This window comes from Sminthopsis crassicaudata, chromosome 1 (assembly GCF_048593235.1).
Source record: "Sminthopsis crassicaudata isolate SCR6 chromosome 1, ASM4859323v1, whole genome shotgun sequence".
In the NCBI taxonomy this organism is placed as follows: domain Eukaryota; kingdom Metazoa; phylum Chordata; class Mammalia; order Dasyuromorphia; family Dasyuridae; genus Sminthopsis; species Sminthopsis crassicaudata.
Genome location: NC_133617.1, coordinates 31,354,855 through 31,374,035, shown reverse-complemented (window position 1 = coordinate 31,374,035; position 19,181 = coordinate 31,354,855). Strand labels below are relative to the sequence as shown.

Below are 19,181 nucleotides of genomic sequence, written 5' to 3'. Positions count from 1 at the left end.
GTCTGCAGGAGGGTCATGCTTCCTAAACAGAAAAGACCTGCACTGAGGTCAATTTGGGTTCGCCTAGCGGCTGGCCGGGCACGCAGGCGCAGAACGGTCGGGGACGGATCCAGGGATAACGCTTGACTCTCTGGACCATCCATCCATCCCTCCACCTGCAGGAGGGGCGGGAGCGCAGCGTTGCCCGGGGCTATCCTGGAGCCACCGCCTAACCAGGCTCCCGCAGATCTGGGCGTTGCTGTGAAGGGGGATGTTCTGAGCTTAGCTGGGCGGCTTTCAAATGTTTTAAGTTACTGTTGTAACCGTAACATTGTTGTATTTCCAGCTAAGGGCTCCCGTAAAGAGGCGTGCCCGCGGTGCTTAGGATGCACGCGGCGTCATCGCCCGCCTAGGATGTGCGAGCTCCTCCCGCTCACGGGGCATCCTCGGCCCCGAAACATGTAAACGTGCCCCCCGCCCGCGCTCCACGCCTAGCCAAGCGTCCCGCTGCCCTGCCGGAGCCCGGCCGGCGGGAGCCCCCCGAGGAGTGGGAGGGAGGGAAGGAGCCAGGCACGCGGCGGCCCGGGTCGGGGCGCAGCGCCCCGTCACCCCAACATCTCCCGGCCTAACGCACGCAGCCTGACGCCCGCACAAGGAGCGGGGAAAGCTGTCCTCCCTCCCTTCCTGCAGTGGACGTCGTCGTCGGGGACCTTTTGGAGAAGATGCCGGGCCAGATGCAGGCGTCTCCCTGGGAGGGAGAGAGCGGCCTGGCGTCGGAGCTGTGCGCTGCAGCCGGGAGCTGCGGGTGAGGCTCGGGGCCCCAGGCTTGTTCGGTGGGGGGCCAGCAGTCTGGCCGGCGGAGAGGGAAGCTGGCCGCGGATGCAGGAGCCACGGGCAGAAAGGGAGGAAGGGATTCTTGCATCCTTTGGTGCTGGGATGAGGATGGGGAGAGGGTGGTGTGACTCACGGTTCCCGGCAGCCGCGGAGGCGTTTGGTGCAATGACTCACCTGGATGGGAGCCACAGTGGGGGCTTCTAGCCCGAGGGAGGGGCTGGGCCAGCGCGCTACGTTTTCCCCCGAAGAAGAAAGGCAGGGACGGTCAGCTTCCATCCGATTGCTGGAGAAAACCCCAAGGGCTTCAGACAATAGCCTGGGAGGCTAGACGCCTGGGTTCTAGTCTCTGGGGCGGGGTGTGTGATATCAGAAGGATATTTCTTTTGCTGCCTTGAAAGTAAAGAAAATTTATTCGAGAGAGGAGATAACGCTGATTTCTTTTTGAAATAGCTTTTTCTTATTTCATTTATTATTCATTTAATAAGTTTGTTGAATGAAAGAACAAATGGATTACTTTTAGTTGACTCCTAAATTCATCCCACAGAACCTTTTCCCTTACACACTGAAGGTTTGTGTATTTTACACTTCCAGATAGCTCAGTCTAGGGATAGACAAGGCTTCTAGGATTGGGAAGGATCAAAGCTTCGTGTTCTCATCCTTAAAAATAATCAGTTAGGATTAAAAACAAAAAGCATCAGTAAAACTTTAGAAAGAAGAAAAAACGCCTGTATACAATCATGAAATATGGAATTTTAGATGTGCATTTATGCTTATGTTAAATTTATTTGCATTTGTGTTTAAAGTGGTATTCAAATTTATTCCTTTATATTCATAGGCTTACATAGTCATGAAGATTAGATTTCAGTTCCCTAGGTCCAACTCTAAGTCCAATACATGCCTAGAGAGACATAATATGCCAGTGCTTAATTAGAGCTGTTACCTCAGTGATATTAATATTACTCCTATTGTTTTAGATAACATCCCATCTAACCAATCCACCAATTCTTCTCCATGCCATACTCTTCCATAGATTTGGTTAGTAGATGTTTATTGACCCACTGAAAATCCATCCAGGATGCAAAGGGGTTTTACTCTAGGAATTAAATTTTTTTTTTAATTTGCCGACAGTCCTGCAGCTGTCCATTCCTCGCTCTTAGTAAATGCCTAGCTCATTTAATTTTTTAGATTATATTTTTACTGGTTTATATTCTTTATACAATTTCTTGTGCATAAGTCCTAATGTCATTATTATTTTGTCTTTTCCATTGTCCTTGGAGTTATCAACCACTATGATTTAGTAGAGGTTGTTGTGCTCCAAGATTCACCACTCTTTGGTTCTGAAAAAAACATTTTTTTTGTTTTTGTTTTTTTTTAAAGGTGTGTGTGTAAGAGTCACAGACTCTTGATAGAGACAGAGAAACAGACACAGGCAGAGAGACAGAGAGAGCATCTTGGGATTCTCAAGACATTGTGGAATTTCCAAAATGTAATCTAATCTAGTCACTCAAGAAACATTTAATCAGGCCCTGGAATATAAGTTTAAAAAAAAAAAAAGACAATTCCTCTTTTACAACACTGTAGCAGAAGCTTACACTCCCACTTACTCAGCTCTGGATCAGGCTCATTGTCCATTTCCACTTCCTATCTAAGCTATATTAGCCAACTAACTTGATGTCACAGTTTGGACAATAGACATTTATCATTGATTTGTTTTTGCCTGTATAGATTATTATGCTGACCTCTTTTGAGTTATCATGAATCTCTGAGGATTTTTGTTTTGTCTTTGTTTTGTTGTACTATTCTTCGTTTTGGTGTAATAAGGATAATATTGTCCACAAATTTGGTGAATCTGGTGAACTCATCATCTAAAAAAAAATGGCAACAAATCTCTCTTTCATTTGAACCCTCCATGGAACATTCTCTATGACTGCATGAGCCTATTTATGTAAAGGAATATATTTTAATATAACTTAAAGGTAAATGCAAATATTTTATAATATAGAACTCCCTTAAGAACCATGGACAGAGATGACCCTAATAAGATGTAAAAGAATGGAATACAGAGAAAATAATCTTTTAAGAGGTATGAGGGAGTCCTTCACTTTGCACCAGCTTCCATTTTCAAATGAATCCAGCCTCAGACATTCCCTAGTTGTCTGACTGTGAGCAGAGTTAACTTCTGTTTACCTCATTTTCCATGTCTGTAAAATGGGGATAACAATAGCACCTATCTCCCAGCGGTTATGAGGATCAAATGAGATCTTTCTAAAGTGTTTTGCAAACTCTAAAACCATATAGAAGTGCTAACTATTATTGTTTTGGAGAGTTGGAATATCAATAAGGGAAGCAGGAGTTGGTCAACAAGCATTTATTAATTGTCTACTGTATGCCAGGTACTGTACTAAAGAATAGGGATACAAAAGAAATCAAAAGACAGAACCTACCCTCAAGGAACTCACAATCTAATGGTGGACATAACAAGCAAACAACTACATATAGACTAGTCATGTATAAAATACTTAGGAAGTAGACACTAAAGGGAAGGCACTAGAATTAAGAAGTGTTAAAAAGACTTTCATTAGAAGAGTGGATGTTAATTGGGATTTGAAGGAAGCCAGAGAAATCAGTCTAGGGGAGGAGGGAGAAAATTCCAGAACTGCCAGGAAGGCAAACAGCCAAAGAAAGTTCCTGGAATAGAGAGGTAGAGTGTCTAGTTTGTGGAAGAATATATGGCAGGGAATAAAGTGTAAAGAGACTGGAAAAGTGGTAGGGAAAAGGTTGTGAAGGGCTTTAAATACCAAATAGAATACTTTGTATTTGATCCTGGAGGTGGCAGGGAGCCACTGGAGTTTAATAGAGGTGTGATATGATCAGAAAATCACGTTGGTGGCTGAATAGAAGATAGATCGCAGTGGGTAGAGACTTCAGGCAGGTAGACCCATGCACAGGTTATGGCAGCAAATGATGAAGGCCAGGAGAAGGGGGTCCATTTGAGGTGATGTGGCAAAGGTGAAATTGATAGGCATTGGGGCCATATTGGATATGAGGAGGGGTAAGAAGTAGGAGGAGCTCAGGCTGGCTCCTCAGTTGCAAGCTTGAGAGCCTAAGGATGGCGCTGCCTTCCATAGTAATAGGAAAGGTTGGAAGTAGGGAGGGGTCAGTTTTGGACATGTTGGGTTTCAGATGTCTATTGGAATTCACTTCAAGATGTCTGAAAGGCATTTGGAGATACAGGGTTGGAGGTCAAGAGAGAGGTGGCAGGATAAGTGGATTTGAGAAACAGCAGCAAAGAGATGGTAGTTAAATCCAGGGGAACTGATGAGATCATCAAGTGCAGTAGGATCGAGGGAGAAGAGGATGCAGTATAGAACACTGTAGGGAAACCTGTGATTAGAGGATGTGATCCACACACTGTTTATTGCGGATCCAGAGAGGGATACTGAGAAAAAAATGATTTGATAGGAAGAGAACAAGGAGAGAGAGTGATAGTCTGAAAACCAAGAGAGAAGTGTGGAGGAGAGATGATGAAAGAGTGTAGAGAATGCAGAGAGCCCAAGAAGAATGAGGATTAAGAGAAGATAATCATTAGTAATTTTGGAAAGAGCAGTTTCAGTTCCATAAGATTGGAAGTCAGATTGTGAAAGATTAAAAAGAGAATAACCAGAGGGAAAACAGAGGCTCCTATTGGATAAAGAAATTACCTTCTTAGGGAGTTTAGCCACAAAGGAGCTTGGAAGAATCAAGGGAGGATTTTTGAGAATGGGGATGACATTAGGCATATTGGTAGATAGTAAGGAAGGAGCCAGTAAAAAGAAAGAAATAAAATTATTGATAGAATGAGAATGATAAAAGGAGGTAATTTATTAGGGGAGATGGGATATGTGATGAGTGAAAAGTCTGAAAGACAATTTCTAGATGATTAATAATCAAATTAATAAAATTGAATAAAATTATGGCTAGTAGATAATTAATAAAATGATGGTCACTTGCCTTTCTCTCGTAAACCAAAGGCAATTATGTAAAGCATTGAGCTTATATGTCCTTATTAGAGTGGGTGTTCCCAACAGACAGAAATAAACTCTGGTTAACAACTAATGAGAGAATGAATATTATAATGAGAGATGGGCCTATTCTAATGAAAGGTTGGAGGATATGACTTTGATTATGTCATTCTCTTTGCAGAACACTTCTCAGCTGTCTTGACAAAGGAATTTAGCATTACCCAGATCTATTTGCAGGGAACACAATGTAAAGGAATTCATTTAAATTAGATTCTCTTTGTAAGGTTTTCTAGTTGTGTAGGATCCCCCCCAAGATTTAAAAAAAAAAAACATATTTTGGATATGGGTGATCTAATCTATCAGCAGTTCTCTTCAGAGACTGACTGAATAACCTACAGGTATTTATGTCTGAATGAGGAAATAGAGAAAAAAACCTGGATATATTCCTCCCTCTATTAATTGCTTTTTAATACAAGAGAAAAATAATTTCTTTCAGATAGAATGGAATAATATAGTTTTGACCTAGTTCACCAAGGAGTCAAGATAGGGAAAAAAGGAATAAATGTCTAGGTCAGGGGTCATGAGCTAGAAGAGAACTGAAAGGGATTGGAGGTCAAAGACAAAGAGTAGGATTTGGTAAAGGAAAGCAGAGGGAGAGGTTGAAAGCCAATATATTATGATCAGATAAGGGCACTTCAGAATTCTTGAACATGGAGATGATACATTTGTTAGTGATAGCAAGATCAAGGGTATGATTAATTCTGTTTTTTAATTATTGAAGCTTTTTATTTTCAAAACACATGCATAGATAATTTTTAATATTCATCTCTATAAAACCCCACATTCCAAATTTCTTCCCTGTCTTTCCCCCACTCCTTCAATATATACCAAACATGCAGTTCTTCTGCACATATCTCCACAATTATCATGCTGCACAAGAAAATCCAGAATATGATTAATTTTGTAGCTGAGGAGGAATAGAGGAATAGGTCATGGTAGTGAGAGAAGTGAGTGATTAAGGTATTTGAGGGAGAAGCAATGTGTATTTTTTCTTCTCATTCTTATTGTTTTGTGTCATATTCCATACCCTTATCTCTAATTATCTCTAATTCTTCTAATAAGAAAATAGCATTTATATAACACTTTAAGATTTGGCAGCTAATTGGTGTATTAGCTAGAATAGTGGATTTGGAATTATATATGCATATAACATAGCTATATAAGACAGAGATATCTCATCTATAAGAGATAATCTGTCCATGGAGATAACTAATTATCTTTCTACTGTTAATTCTCAGATTTATCTTTCCAAATGTTGTATTAAGCATTTTGAATGCTTGTAGATATATTAAACACAATTATGTCCAAAATTGAACTCACCTTTCCCCCTTTCCCACTTCAAACCTACTTATGCTTCAAACACCTCTTTTTCTGTCATGGGCCCCAGTCACCCAGGATCAAACTTCAGTATTACCCCACCACTCACCACTCCTCACTCTTATTCCACATATTAACTCAGCTGCTAAATCTTGACTTCTTTACCACAACATCTTTCACAGCTATCCTCTTCTCTCTACTCACACAGGCTCTCATCACCTTTCACCTGTATTATTCTAATTGTCTCATAAGTGATCTCTCTACTTCATGGTCTGACTATGTCACTCCATTGGTAAACTCCATTGGTTGAGTATTACTTCTATAGGATCAAATATAAACTCCTGCATTGGACATTTAAAACCCTTAAAATGGCAAATAAGTGCCTCATAGTCAATCAATCAGTTTTTAGTAAGCATCTACTATATGCTTACAGTAATCCATCTTTAGTAAGCACCCACTATGTGCTTACAGTAATCTACCTTTTGTTAAGCATCTACTATGTTCTTATAATAATCCACCTTTTGGTAAGCATCTGTTATGTGCTTATGTACCTACAGTAATCCACCTTTTAATAAATACCTACTATGTGTTTACAGCAATCCACCTTTTAGCAAGCACCTACTATGTGCTTACAGCAATCTACTTTACTAACATCATTATATATTACTCTCCTTTCTGCATTCTACATGCTACATTCTTCATGTTACAGTCTAGTCCAACTAGCCTTCATACTGTTCCTCTCACCCAGTACCCATCTCCATCGTTGCTTGACTTGTCACCTGTGTTTCTAATATAGTCCCTCAATATTTCTGTCTCCCAGAATCCCTAGTCTCCATCAGGAATCAGCTTACATTCCACCCTCTAGATGAAGAGTTTCTTGCTTCCCTTCACTGCTGGTTTTCCCACCAAAATCACCTCTGGCGTCTTTTGTGTGTCCTGAGAAATGGCCGTGTTATTTTCCCTGGATAGAAGGAATGTAAGCAAGGACTGTTCAGCATCATTTTCAGAGCGCCGGTGCTTAAGCATAGTAGCCGGCTCATTGTAGATGCTTAATAAATGCTTGTTAGTTGATAGATTAAAAAAATAAATAAAAAAAACCTTCAACCACATCACCTTGGAAGATACTATAAGAGTGTTGTCATCTGAGACAATTATTTTGCTGAGAAAATATTGAGGTGTGGATGACGGCCGAGAGAAAAGGTGCCCAAAAAAAGCAGCAAGTACAATTAGCCAAATGACCTTTCCTTTCTTTTATCTCCCTTTTCTGGCTCTACAAAACTGCTGATGATTATAAACTGCTATTTATGGTGGGATTTTGTGTTATTTATTTATTTATTTATTTATTTTTAACAGATCAGCTGGGCATCCTTATTACCAGAATCCAAAATGTCCTGGTAAGTACAGCATATGGAGTTGATAATAAGTATAATTAAGATAGTTCAAGGAGGACAATTTGCCTCTAACTACTTATACAATGGGCTGGCTTTGGGGGTAGAGATGTTTGTTTCTGTTTTTTAAACTCTGCTTTAGGATAGCTTTAGAGCTTTGGCCAAAGAACTATCCAGCAGAGTCTTTTTCCTTCTGCAGATTTTCCTTGAAGGCAATACCTTCTCCCCTTCTCCTAAGTACTATATTCCAGAAGTTTATATCTGGAACCAGAGAACTGAGTTTTTGTTAGCTGGAGCTCAAAGGCCACGTATGTTCTGTATCCTGCAGGAAAAAAGTACACAATTGAATACAATTATCCCTTCTACATTTCTAAGGTTAGGGGTGTGGCACCTCCTCATTCTGGAAAATCTCATCTCTAGTTTCCCAAGTTTTTCTTGGGAATTGGAGCAATTTTATGTTTTCTTTTATTTTGAAAGTAGCATGGGAATTTCAAAATGTTTTTTGTTTCTTGATGTCAAGTTTAATGCTAATCAACATACATTGGAAATAGCAAAGGAGTTTAACACTAAAAGTTTGCTATGTTGTTCTGGTGAGCCTGTCCTTAAAGCCTATTATGTAGGTATAATTGTTAACCATAATATTTATGACAGTAATGCAGGTTTTTTTTTTAATTTTCAAATCCTATATGATAAAGATAAAATTCACCAACCATCCCAAGTATAGAACAAAACCACTATTTCCATTGTGGTGGTCTAATCCAGTGGTTTCCAAAGTGTGGCTCAGAGAATTCTGGGGGTCTACAAATTTAAAATTAGTTTTTATTTCTAAGATGGTAAATATTTATAAATATAACTTACTTAAATGAAAACTCTTCAGACAGATACTCAATAATTTTAATAGTATAAAGATATTAAGAACAAAAGTTTGAGAGCCATCAATCTAGCCCCAAACCTCATTGTTCTTCATTGCCTAAGGCTAACACTGGAATATTGCATATTTTAAAATTCCACATTGAGGGTTCAACAGTGTACATTTTAAGTTGTTTACATTAGTGGGATCATGGGTCTGACATGTAAAAACTGCTAAGATCAGCTCTCCCAAGATCCTTAATGGCATGTCTGTGTTTGCAGGTCTTGATGATTAGGTTATTAAATTGTTTTCTTCTTCTTTGACGTTTGTATGTTACTATCCTCTTGGGTCACAGATAGAATTGAAGAAGAACAAAAACTAGAACCTCATATAGCCAGGCTGCAGGAGTTATGGACCACACCTCAACTCCAAACTGTTCACATTCCTAAATCGATGAATGCACCATCTCTAAAGGTATGCTTAATGGGAAAGGAAAATGAGAAATTAGCTGTTTTCGGTACTTCGGGTGGGCTTCTGGTTGAAGAAAACAAAGGATTTCAGGGGCAAAATGCTGAAAAAAGTGGACTATTCCCTCAAAAGGGTATTTGTGTCCAGGGCAGCAACCTGCAGCACTCAGAAGGGCAAGGGCTGGTTTATAAAAATTTGTCTTTGAATCTCCAGTGTCTCCCATAGTGCCTTGCACATAATAGGTGCCTCATAAATATTTGACGAATCAAAGCAAATCCTATATCTACAGAAGAAATCTATAAATATTTTTCAAATGAATAAATTCCTGCATCACTTTAGCTTTTTCTATGACAAGACTCTATTATAGTTTCTTCTGGGCTCTGACAGTCTTAGTTTATTTTTGGGTTTTTTTTCCTCAATGGGAAATTAGAACCAGGTCTGAAGTTGTCCTAGGAAAGTGTGAACTACTGAGGGTAATTGTTTCCAATGTAAAAGCCTAAAGTAGCTATGTGGGAGGCAGGAAGATGGAAGAAAAAGAGAAAAGGTAAGAGAGGGAGGGAAGCAGGAAAGGAGAGAGGAGGGAGAGATGAAGAAAGAGAGAAAAGGAAGAGAGAGAGAGAACTATAGCTCAGTTTTTTTGACCCTCAGAAACAGAGTAAACAGATAAAAAGCCAAGCAGCAAATAAACATTTCTAATATATTAATTCTTACCCTACATTGATCAGCAAAACTCCCAGGGTCATGTACATTCATTGCCAGGTGGTTAGGAGAGTGAAGAGGGCTATTTCTGTCTGGGGGAATCTGCCTCAACTTTTTTTTTAAAACAAGAATATGTAAGTGGATCTTGATTTCGTTGATGTGGACGTATTCTCTCCATTCCATAGAGATTTCAACCCATCCATCCCTGCCCCTAAACCATAATTTTTGTTCATGTCCTCCTAGAAGTTTGTTGTAGAAACTCCACTGAATGTGCTCTGAGACTTCCTTATTTTCTCCTGATGTTTATTTCTTATTTTTGTTTTTTTTTTCTGAGGCAATTGGGGTTAAGTGACTTGCCCAGGGTCACACAGCTAGGATGTATTAAGTGTCTGAGGCCAGATTTGAACTCAGGTCCTTCTGACTTCAGGGCTGGTGCTCTACCACCCAGTTGCCCATTCACCTGCTGTTTATGAGGATACTAGTAGAAGGCTCTGAGTGATGGCTATTTATTCCTTCTATATATCTATGTAGTGTTTGTTGCATTATCTCACTTAAAAACTTTATGTATATACATACATATATGTACATATATACATATACACATATACATAGATCTGTAAATATATACATATACAAGAGTGTATATATACCTCTACTGAGCAAAATGCACATTTCCTTCAATTTTTCTATAATTTTATCAGTGTGGCGACTCCTTTTGTCAACTGCAGTCACAATTCCTCTATGACTTAGAAGACAGATGATGTAAAAGACCACTTTAGAAGCTTCTGGGCAATGTCTAGAGTCCTGGATCTGGAGTCAGGAACATGAATCCATTGTTAGCTTCAGACACTTCCCAGCTGGGTGATGTTGAGCAATTCACTTAACCTCTGAATTAGTTTCCTCAACTATAAAATGGGGATCATAATAGCACCTACATTCTAGGATTATTGTAAGGATCAAATGAGATTATACTTGTAAAGAATATGTAACTAATAAATGCTTGTTCCCTTTCCCCTTTGAAGACTTTCTCTAGCAAAGAAATTCCTAGCAACTAATGTGGTGATGAGCATCTCTGGACTTAGTAGGCAGATCCTTGCTGACAGACAGATGTGGCCAGCCTTAATGCCTTTCCTCTTCTAGAAGATATGTTTTGCTAATAGTTTAATTTTATTTTATTATAGATTTTTATTTACCAGATATATGCATGGGTAATTTTTCAGCATTGACAGATGCAAAACCTTTTGTTCCAACTTTTCCCCTCCTTCCCCTCACCCCTTCCTCCAGATGGCAGGTTGACCAATACATGTTAAATATGTTAAAGTATATGTTAAATACAATATATGTATACATGTCCATACAGTTATTTTGCTACACTTGAAATAATGTACAATTAGCTTGTGAAGGAAATCAGAAATGCAGGTGAACAAAAATAGAGGGATTGGGAATTCCATGCAGTGGTTCATAGTCGTCTCCCAGAGTTCTTTCGCTGGGTGTAGCTGGTTCAGTTCATTACTGCTGTATTGGAGCTGATTTGGTTCATCTCGTTGTTGAACAGAGCCACGTCCACCAGAAATGATCATCATATAGTATTGTTGTTGAAGTATATAATGATCTCCTGGTCCTGCTCATTTCACTATAAAGACTCCAGTCTAGGCTACAAGAAGCACTAGAGGAAGATTTGACCATTTCCTAAGCTAAACTGCTATTTTTTTTGCTCAATAACTTGGATTGTAAATTTCTATATTGCAGCACCCAGACCTCACAACAGGTCAAAAACGGTATCTCTGCAGCATTGCCAAGATCTATAGTACAGATTCATTGAAGACGCTGATGAAGAGGCAGTATATGCACATGGTTCAGCTTGACACACAGAAGCCAGGCAAGTGCCCATAGGGTCTTTGTCCTGCTCTTAACCTGTTACCCACAATGCTTTGCCCAAAGCAATTCTAACTCCTGGCTTTAATTGCTCTTGAAGGTGTCTCTACCCATCATAGAAGTCAGATCAGTCCACGTTATTCCCAGAAGCAGCATTCTCCCTGCACCACGTGGAGACACCAACTGGAAAGACTGGACTCATTGCATTCTAGCATCATAGCTACACCATTAACTGAAACACAGGCCATTCAGCATTCCCTCTGGCAACCAGGGAGGAACAAAGAAGGGTATGCTATTACCTGCTTTGAAGGAATCAGATTCCTTGAAATATAGATAAGATTTCCAATGTCATCCAGTTGCTTTTAATTTGTTAAATTTAGAACAGAAAAAAATGTGGCACAAAGGCAGATTTTATGATGGTAAAGTGTTAGTCCACAGACTAGGACATGTCCTTTCTTCTGTCCCAAACTAGATTTGGGGACAGGGTTTACCCAATCACTTCCAGTGTTAATACTTTATCCCTGGAACTTAGTTTGTAGTTTTCTCTTTGTCTTATCCACCCAGTAGAACGTAAACTCTTTGAGAGCAGGGACCATTTCTATCCTCTAAGCTCCACCATTGTGCTTGATAACTTCTACGTAATGTTTAATAAATATATAGAGAGCTGAATGGCAAAAACTGATTGGGGGGGGGGAATCAAGCTAATCTTGCTTTCAAGCATCCAAAGAACAAATAGAAGCAACAAGTCCTGGGAGAACTCCTCTGCCAGATTACATTAGACAATTCCCTAAAGCATCTTTGTCTGGCAAAGAAAGGATAATGAGCTCAGCCTTTGTTATAACTTAAGGTTTGAGTTTTAGAATAACCAAAAAAAATTCTTATAAGACTGACTGTGATTCTTCTGTGATTGCTGCTGGAAGCTTAATGAAAGCAAGCTTGCTTTGGCTCCCATATACACTTTGTAGCTGTACTTTTTGTTGGATGACTTAAAATATTTCTCTTTTTACAGGTTAAAATGTGGCCCTCTGCCCAAAGCAAGATGTAAATCACTAAAGATTTTTCAAAGACCCAACAAAGCTTTCAGATACACAGGTAAATACTCACTTGAAAAAATTATTGGGACAAAAATTGGGGGGTGAGGCTTACATTTTTCGTCTAGCCATCTTGATAAAAATAAACATGAAATGTGGTTTTGTTTCATTTGAAAGAAAAACAGCTAGTTCAGAAGTAAGGATCAAGAATAAGATGATAACATCATTAGTCTAGAGCTGGGCTTTTCTGATGAGGTTGGGGTAGCAATTCCTAGTTCGAAATAAACATGTGACAAATTCACAATGCTCATTCTTTTTTTGCAAAAGGTAGATTTATCTACAGGAATAGATTACAGACAAAATGAAGGGATATGATAGACATCAGGAATGGTAAATATGAAATAGAATGGGAGAGCATATAGTTAGAAAGGGATTGGGAAAAATCCATTAGGCCCAAGCAAGCCATTGTTTGGCAAGTTAGATCCATAGAGAAGTTTGACAGATTAATCAGAGTTAGCTAGAGTGAGGAGAAAGATGTGAGTTGAGGGAAAACACTATAAGGAAGAAAGAGTGTAACCTCATAGTGGGCTAAAAAAAAAAAATCTTGGTAAAGATCTTCATCATGAGAAGATCTTTGTATAGGGAAAATACAGCCTTGTATTAGGGAGAGGAGAGGAAGTTCCAGGAAGCTCAAAGGTGGGGATCAGTGAGGAGCCAAATGGAATGCAGCTGGCTGAAGGGGTCCCAGATACATCTAAAATAACGCTAATCAATATCTCAAAGGTTGTTCAAAAATGCACAAAGGTTGGGGGAATAGATAATGGAGGTTAATAAAGAGTTCCACTCTCACAATCACTCTATACAAACAGGATAGTCTAGGACTTAATTCTATCTGATAATAGCCATTTGGGCTTCTTCCTCACAGGGGAAGAAATTAAGTCTACATTGCTTCAAGGCCAATGGGTCTAACTCACTTCAAAGAATTGAGGTTCAGAGAGATGAAGGATCTCATCCAAGTTTATATCCAAGGGTAGCAAGTGACAGAGAGATTACACTAATCAGTGCTGGTGCCCTCGTACCCCAATTAGTCAACAGTTAAGTGTTTTTGCTGACAGTGGTAGTCTTTATTCTAAATGATAAAGACGGTTTTGTGGCTACACCACAGATAAAGGAACACTACTGTGAGAGAATCAGAAGCTTCAAGCTTCCAGACTATTCAGGCTGTAGTTATATTTATTCCTTTCTCATTGGTCCTCTTCGAGAGTGAAGAACACATAACAACAGCAACAATAAACACTATGTTCAAGGTGTGTTAGATACAAAGATGAAGGCAGCTAACATTGGTCCTAGAATTAGGAAGACCTGAGTTCAAATTCAGTCTCAGACACCTGCTAGTTGTGTGACCCTGGGCAAATCACTTAACCTGTTTGCCTCAGTTTCCTGATCGATAAAATGAGAAAGAAATGGCAAACCACTCCAGGATATCTGTCAACTAAAGCCCAAATGGGATCGTAAAGAGTCAGACATAATTGAAATATCTGAACAACATACAAAGATAAATAATCTCTGCCCTTAGCTTAATAAGAAAAATATATTCATATATTTATAAAATGAAGTATGATTAGATGCACAAAAAATGGGATGAGAGGGAAGTGGAGCAAAATAAAAGAAAATTTCACAGAGAAAGTGATATTTGAGCTAGGTCTTTAAGGATGCAACAGGCAGAAGGTGGAGGGAGCACATTCCAGACAGAAAATCCCATGAGATAAAAGGTAGAGGTAAGGGCAAATGTGATTTGTCCGGATGGGTCTGGATGGGTGGCTAAGTGGAGGACAGTTAGAAATCCAGTTTGATTAATCAATTAAGAATTAAGTTTTTTCTATGTGCCAGGCACTGGACTAAATAATAGGAACACAAATAAAGGCAAACCCATAAAAACAATCCTTGCCTAATAGTTTACAAATAGGGAAAACTAATACTAATTACATATTAATAGGGATAACGTGGAAATAAGTATATACTTAATACATATAGAGGAGAAGAAATGATTGGGAGGATTAGGCAGATCTCTTGCAGAAAGTGACTTTTGAGCTGCATCTTGAAAGAAGCCAGGAGTGTCAAGATTTAAGAGGTTAGATGGGAAAGAATTCCAGGCATGGGGATACAACTAGTACAAAGTAGGCTGGTATCCCTGGAATGTACAGAACGTGGGAAGGAGGAAAGTGTAAGAAACCAGAAAGGTTAGGAAAGGGGCAGATAGTGAAGAGTTTTAATTGTCAGTCAGAGAACTACATTTGATCTTGGAGGTAAATGGGGGCCACTAGAATTTAGTTGGGAGAGATGTGGTCAGACCAATATTTTAAGAAAATTACTTTGGCAGCTGTGGGGAGGATGGATTGCAGACAGTTACAGAGAAACTGTAAAGTGAGGAAAGTGAACAGAAACATTATTGGATATAATTTTTTTATATATTTTCCCAAATTTTCATGTACATTTTCAACTTTTATTTTTTAAAAATGTGAGTTTCAAATTTTCTCCCTTCCTTTCTCATTGAGAAGGCAAACAATTCGATACAGATTATACATGTGCAGCCATACAATATGTATTTCCCTATTAGTTATATAAGAAAACAAAAACAAATAAAAAAAAAACCATCCTTTGATCTACATTCAGATGCCATCAATTCTTTCTCTGGGGGTGTATAGCATTTTTCATCATGAGTTCTTTGGAATTATCTTGGATGACTATTCCTGAGAATACCTAAGTTGTTCATGGTTGATCGTTGTTTGATATTGTTGTTTCAGTGTATGTCTCCTGGTTCTGCTCACTTCATTTTGCATCAATTCACTTAAGTAAAATTTTCTCCAGATTTTTTTTTTTTGGAAACCATCCTGTTCATCATTTCTTATAACCCAATGGTTTTCCATCACAATTATATATCACAATTTGTTCAGCTGTTCCCCAATTGATGAGCATTCCTTCAATTTCCAATTCTTTGCGACCACAAAAAGAGCTATTCTATTTTATTATTATATATTGTAAATATATATTTTAATTATTTATATTATATTTAATATATTGTATTTTGTATATATATATATATCCTTTCCTCCCTCAATTTTTCCATTACTTTGAAACTAAAAGTAATTAATTATAAGTAGTGACATTGCTAGGTCAAAGGGTATGCACAGTGTAACATTGTTGTAAAGACAAACAATTTTGAAACATATTAGAATTCTGATCAAAACCAGGATACTAGGGGACTCAGGATACAAATACTACCCAAATTGAGACATTTCTTTTGGACATGACAAAGGAAGAATTTGTTTTTCCTAACTATACATGTTTATAACAGGATTGGGTTTCTTTTATTCTCAAAGGTAGGAAGATGGAAAGGAGATTGAAAAAAGTTAAAAGTAAATTTAAAAAAACAAGTGGGAAGACAATTTAGATAGACTAGTTAGAGGCTATTCCAATAGGCTAGGTAAGAGGTGAGGGCTCGAATAAAGGCAGTGGCAGTGCAACTAGAAAGAAGTCTACACAATGACTACCATCAATGGTACAGTTGAGGACTCAAACCAGGGTCTTCAAGTTCCAAGTGTGGCACACTACTTCTAGCCTGTCTTGTTGTTTTTAGCCAAAGGATGTTGGAAACATTGTGAATGATCAAAAGAACCAACTCTCCTGGATAATGTGTACTTCTTATCTTAATGAGATTGATCCTTTTCTAAGAGACTGTCTAAACCTGATAGACTCTGTCAGAACTCAATATTATCCTGCTCTCATTCATTATCTAAAGGGGATAATGTTCCCTCCAGCCTATAGTTGATGGGATGTTTGGGGACACCATGGATTAAATCAATATTTGAATGCTCTTTGTGAAAATGTTGGTATTTCAAAGAAAAAAAAAATTTTCTCTCAGACTTAAAAAAAAAAAAAGTCTACCCAAGAAATATTTGTTGAACACTATGTGCTAGGCATAACAGTTCTGATAATATAGATTTAAGCAAAAATAAAGTCTCTGCCCTTAAGGAGTTTACATTCTAACTGGTGAAGAAAGCTTGTCCATAAAAGGGAGCTAGAAAGGGAAGGGAGGAAAAAGTAGACACAGTGGTTGAGTCTAGATTTATAGGGGAGAAGAGAGGCGGGTGGCTTGGGCCCTTCCTCAAAATAGAGGTTCCAGGAGGAACTCACCAATGGAAGATGAGGCCATAGGAAGGAAACTCTTTTATCATGAGAAGGCACTTGAAGCACAGAAGGAAAATCACCATTTAGGTCATCAAGAACATGAAGAGAAGGGAATATCATCAAAGCGTAATGGTATATGAGGGAGATCAGGAGATGACTGACTGATCCCAAATGCTAAATAATTTAGATTTTATTCAACAATCAATAAGAAACCATTGATGGCCTGTGAACCAAAAAAAAAAAAAAAAAAAGTCTAAAAGATCAGAACTGTGTCTTAGGAAGATTAAATCAATTGCTTTATAGGCTGTTTGAAAAAAACTAGAAGATACATATTTTTCCAAGAGTTCTAGAGTAACGAGTTCTAGGATTGGGGCAGTAGATATGTCAGAAGAGAATAGATACAAGAGGTAACAAGGAAGAACTGATAAAATTAGACCATAAATACAAGAGTGCTTGTGCTGTGCACATAAAAAGCAGTGTTTATGGAAACTGAACAGGCTAGATATGAAGAACAAAGGGAGGAGTCAAAGATTATTGCAAGATTCAAGCATGATTAAGGGAATGGCAATACCACACAAATAGGGAAGTTAGAAAAGGAACACATTTTGGAAAAAGATGAAGAATTTCCTTTAGAAGATAATGAATTTGAATTGTCAGCAGGACAAACATTTACACCTTCACTTCCTGCTTTACACAGCAGTAATGAAGCTTTTAAATGTGAAGCTTCATAAATGTGTTGTTGTATAGAGAATAAAATAAACTTGATTTAGAAATTTTGAGTATTGTCCATCAAAATGAGAAGGAATGGGGGGGGAGCATAATGCTAAAAGTTGCAAGTATAGTTAGATAATCTCTAATATGAAGAAAATTTCTGTACCCTCACAGGAAGAAGTGATGACTTAAAAAACCCAGTCAAGAATTCCAAAAGGGAAAACTTAAATTGCTATGTATATACATAAATCTCATCAAATAAAGGCCTCTAGAAGCCATGTATGGTATAGGGCTGACCTTTTCCCCATTTCCTGGACAAAAAATATTCATTCCCAGGGGACTGAGGGATCTCCGATTTCACAATATGAACCAATGGGGGAAAAATGGGACATTTTGTAGAACTCACTAAACATTATTGAGTCTGAATATAGATTGAAGCATTCTCTATTTCTCTTCATTTTTAATTTAATCTTTCTTGAGTCTTTTTAATTTTCATTAGGGTGAGAGATTTAAGTTTGCTTTCAAAATGACTTTTATGGAAATGTTTTGCATAACTTCACATGTGGTTTCTTAATTGTGGGTGAAGATAAGGAAGAGAAGCTAGAACTCAAAAATCTTAAAAACAAATGTAAAAAATGTTTTTAATATAATTGGGGAAGATATTAAATAAATAAATTTTATAAATGAAAAATAAATAAAAAATTAAAAAAAAAAAAAAAGAACTCACTAAACAACATCTGGAATCCTCTTTTGCAAAGTGTGGAGTCTTTGTAGTCTTGCAAATAAAAGTTGGTTTTGCTCTGAGTCCTTAACTAATCATTTTGAAGGTTATAATTATATTGACCTAAGACTTCAGAATAAAATGCAGCTAACTATTTTTAATTAGACATTATCTCTTTCAGATTTCACAAATGATTCTGACTCATACATGAGTGAAGAAAAAAGAGATGAAGATTTATTAAATAAATGTATGCAGTCAATGTCGATACAAGAACAAGGGGAAAATCTGATGTGAATTTGACACTCCTGTCCTGTAGTCCTGGTTTATTATTTGCCTAAATCCAAGTTGCTGATTCTACAATCATGTGCCAAAGGAGGAGTTGTGAATTCTGTTCATAACTAATTTTAGGTCAGTACTATGTTATTCACTATTGTCTTATTGACTAGTTTGGAAACATTCCAAAACTGGGCTTGTGAACATGTAACTGGTTTGATATGTAGTTCAGTGTTTCAGTGATATTTGTGTAGTAAAATTTATCTGTAATCCAAGCTCATTTATAACCCGCTATCAGCTACTTAAAACTTTTCATGTCACTTAAAAGAAAAAAAAAAGAATTCTTTTAATTTTCTTTAAAGCATTTGCAACCAAAGGCTAATAGTAAATTTTACAAAAGCATCCTGCTGTACATGATTCCTTTTCTCGATGTGCTAAATCCTCAATAAATGTTTGTTGAATTGGACTTTGATTATTACTTCCTAAGTAAGCTGAATGGATTATATAGTTATATGGTCAGTTAAAATGCAACTTTAACATGGAAATATTCATGTTGTATGTTTCAAGAAAAGTCCTCATGTAGAAAACCATTAAATAGAAAGCAATTATTTGCATTACAAAAGCATTTGTTCTGACTGCTACAATACTTTTTACAAAGCCTTAATTACTTGAAAAAGGCTCAGCTGTTGAGGATTTTTTTTTTTAAATGAATATAATTTCAGATTCAACTGACAAATCTGATTAGCACATAACTTTTCAGAAACATCTTTTGTTTGAGGAAAGTGT

The 19,181-nt window shown here is 37.8% G+C and overlaps 1 protein-coding gene across 1 annotated transcript; it reads left to right on the top strand.

Annotated features, from left to right (window-relative positions):
- The first annotated feature begins 24 nt into the window (after nucleotides 1-24).
- FAM216A (family with sequence similarity 216 member A) lies at nucleotides 25-18,858 on the top strand. Its single transcript, XM_074297545.1, has 7 exons — nucleotides 25-784; nucleotides 7,545-7,585; nucleotides 8,785-8,903; nucleotides 11,346-11,475; nucleotides 11,572-11,758; nucleotides 12,481-12,563; nucleotides 18,304-18,858. The coding sequence occupies exons 1-7, from the start codon at nucleotides 702-704 to the stop codon at nucleotides 18,414-18,416; spliced, it is 756 nt and encodes a 251-aa protein (XP_074153646.1). The 5' UTR covers nucleotides 25-701; the 3' UTR covers nucleotides 18,417-18,858.
- Nucleotides 18,859-19,181: the final 323 nt, after the last annotated feature.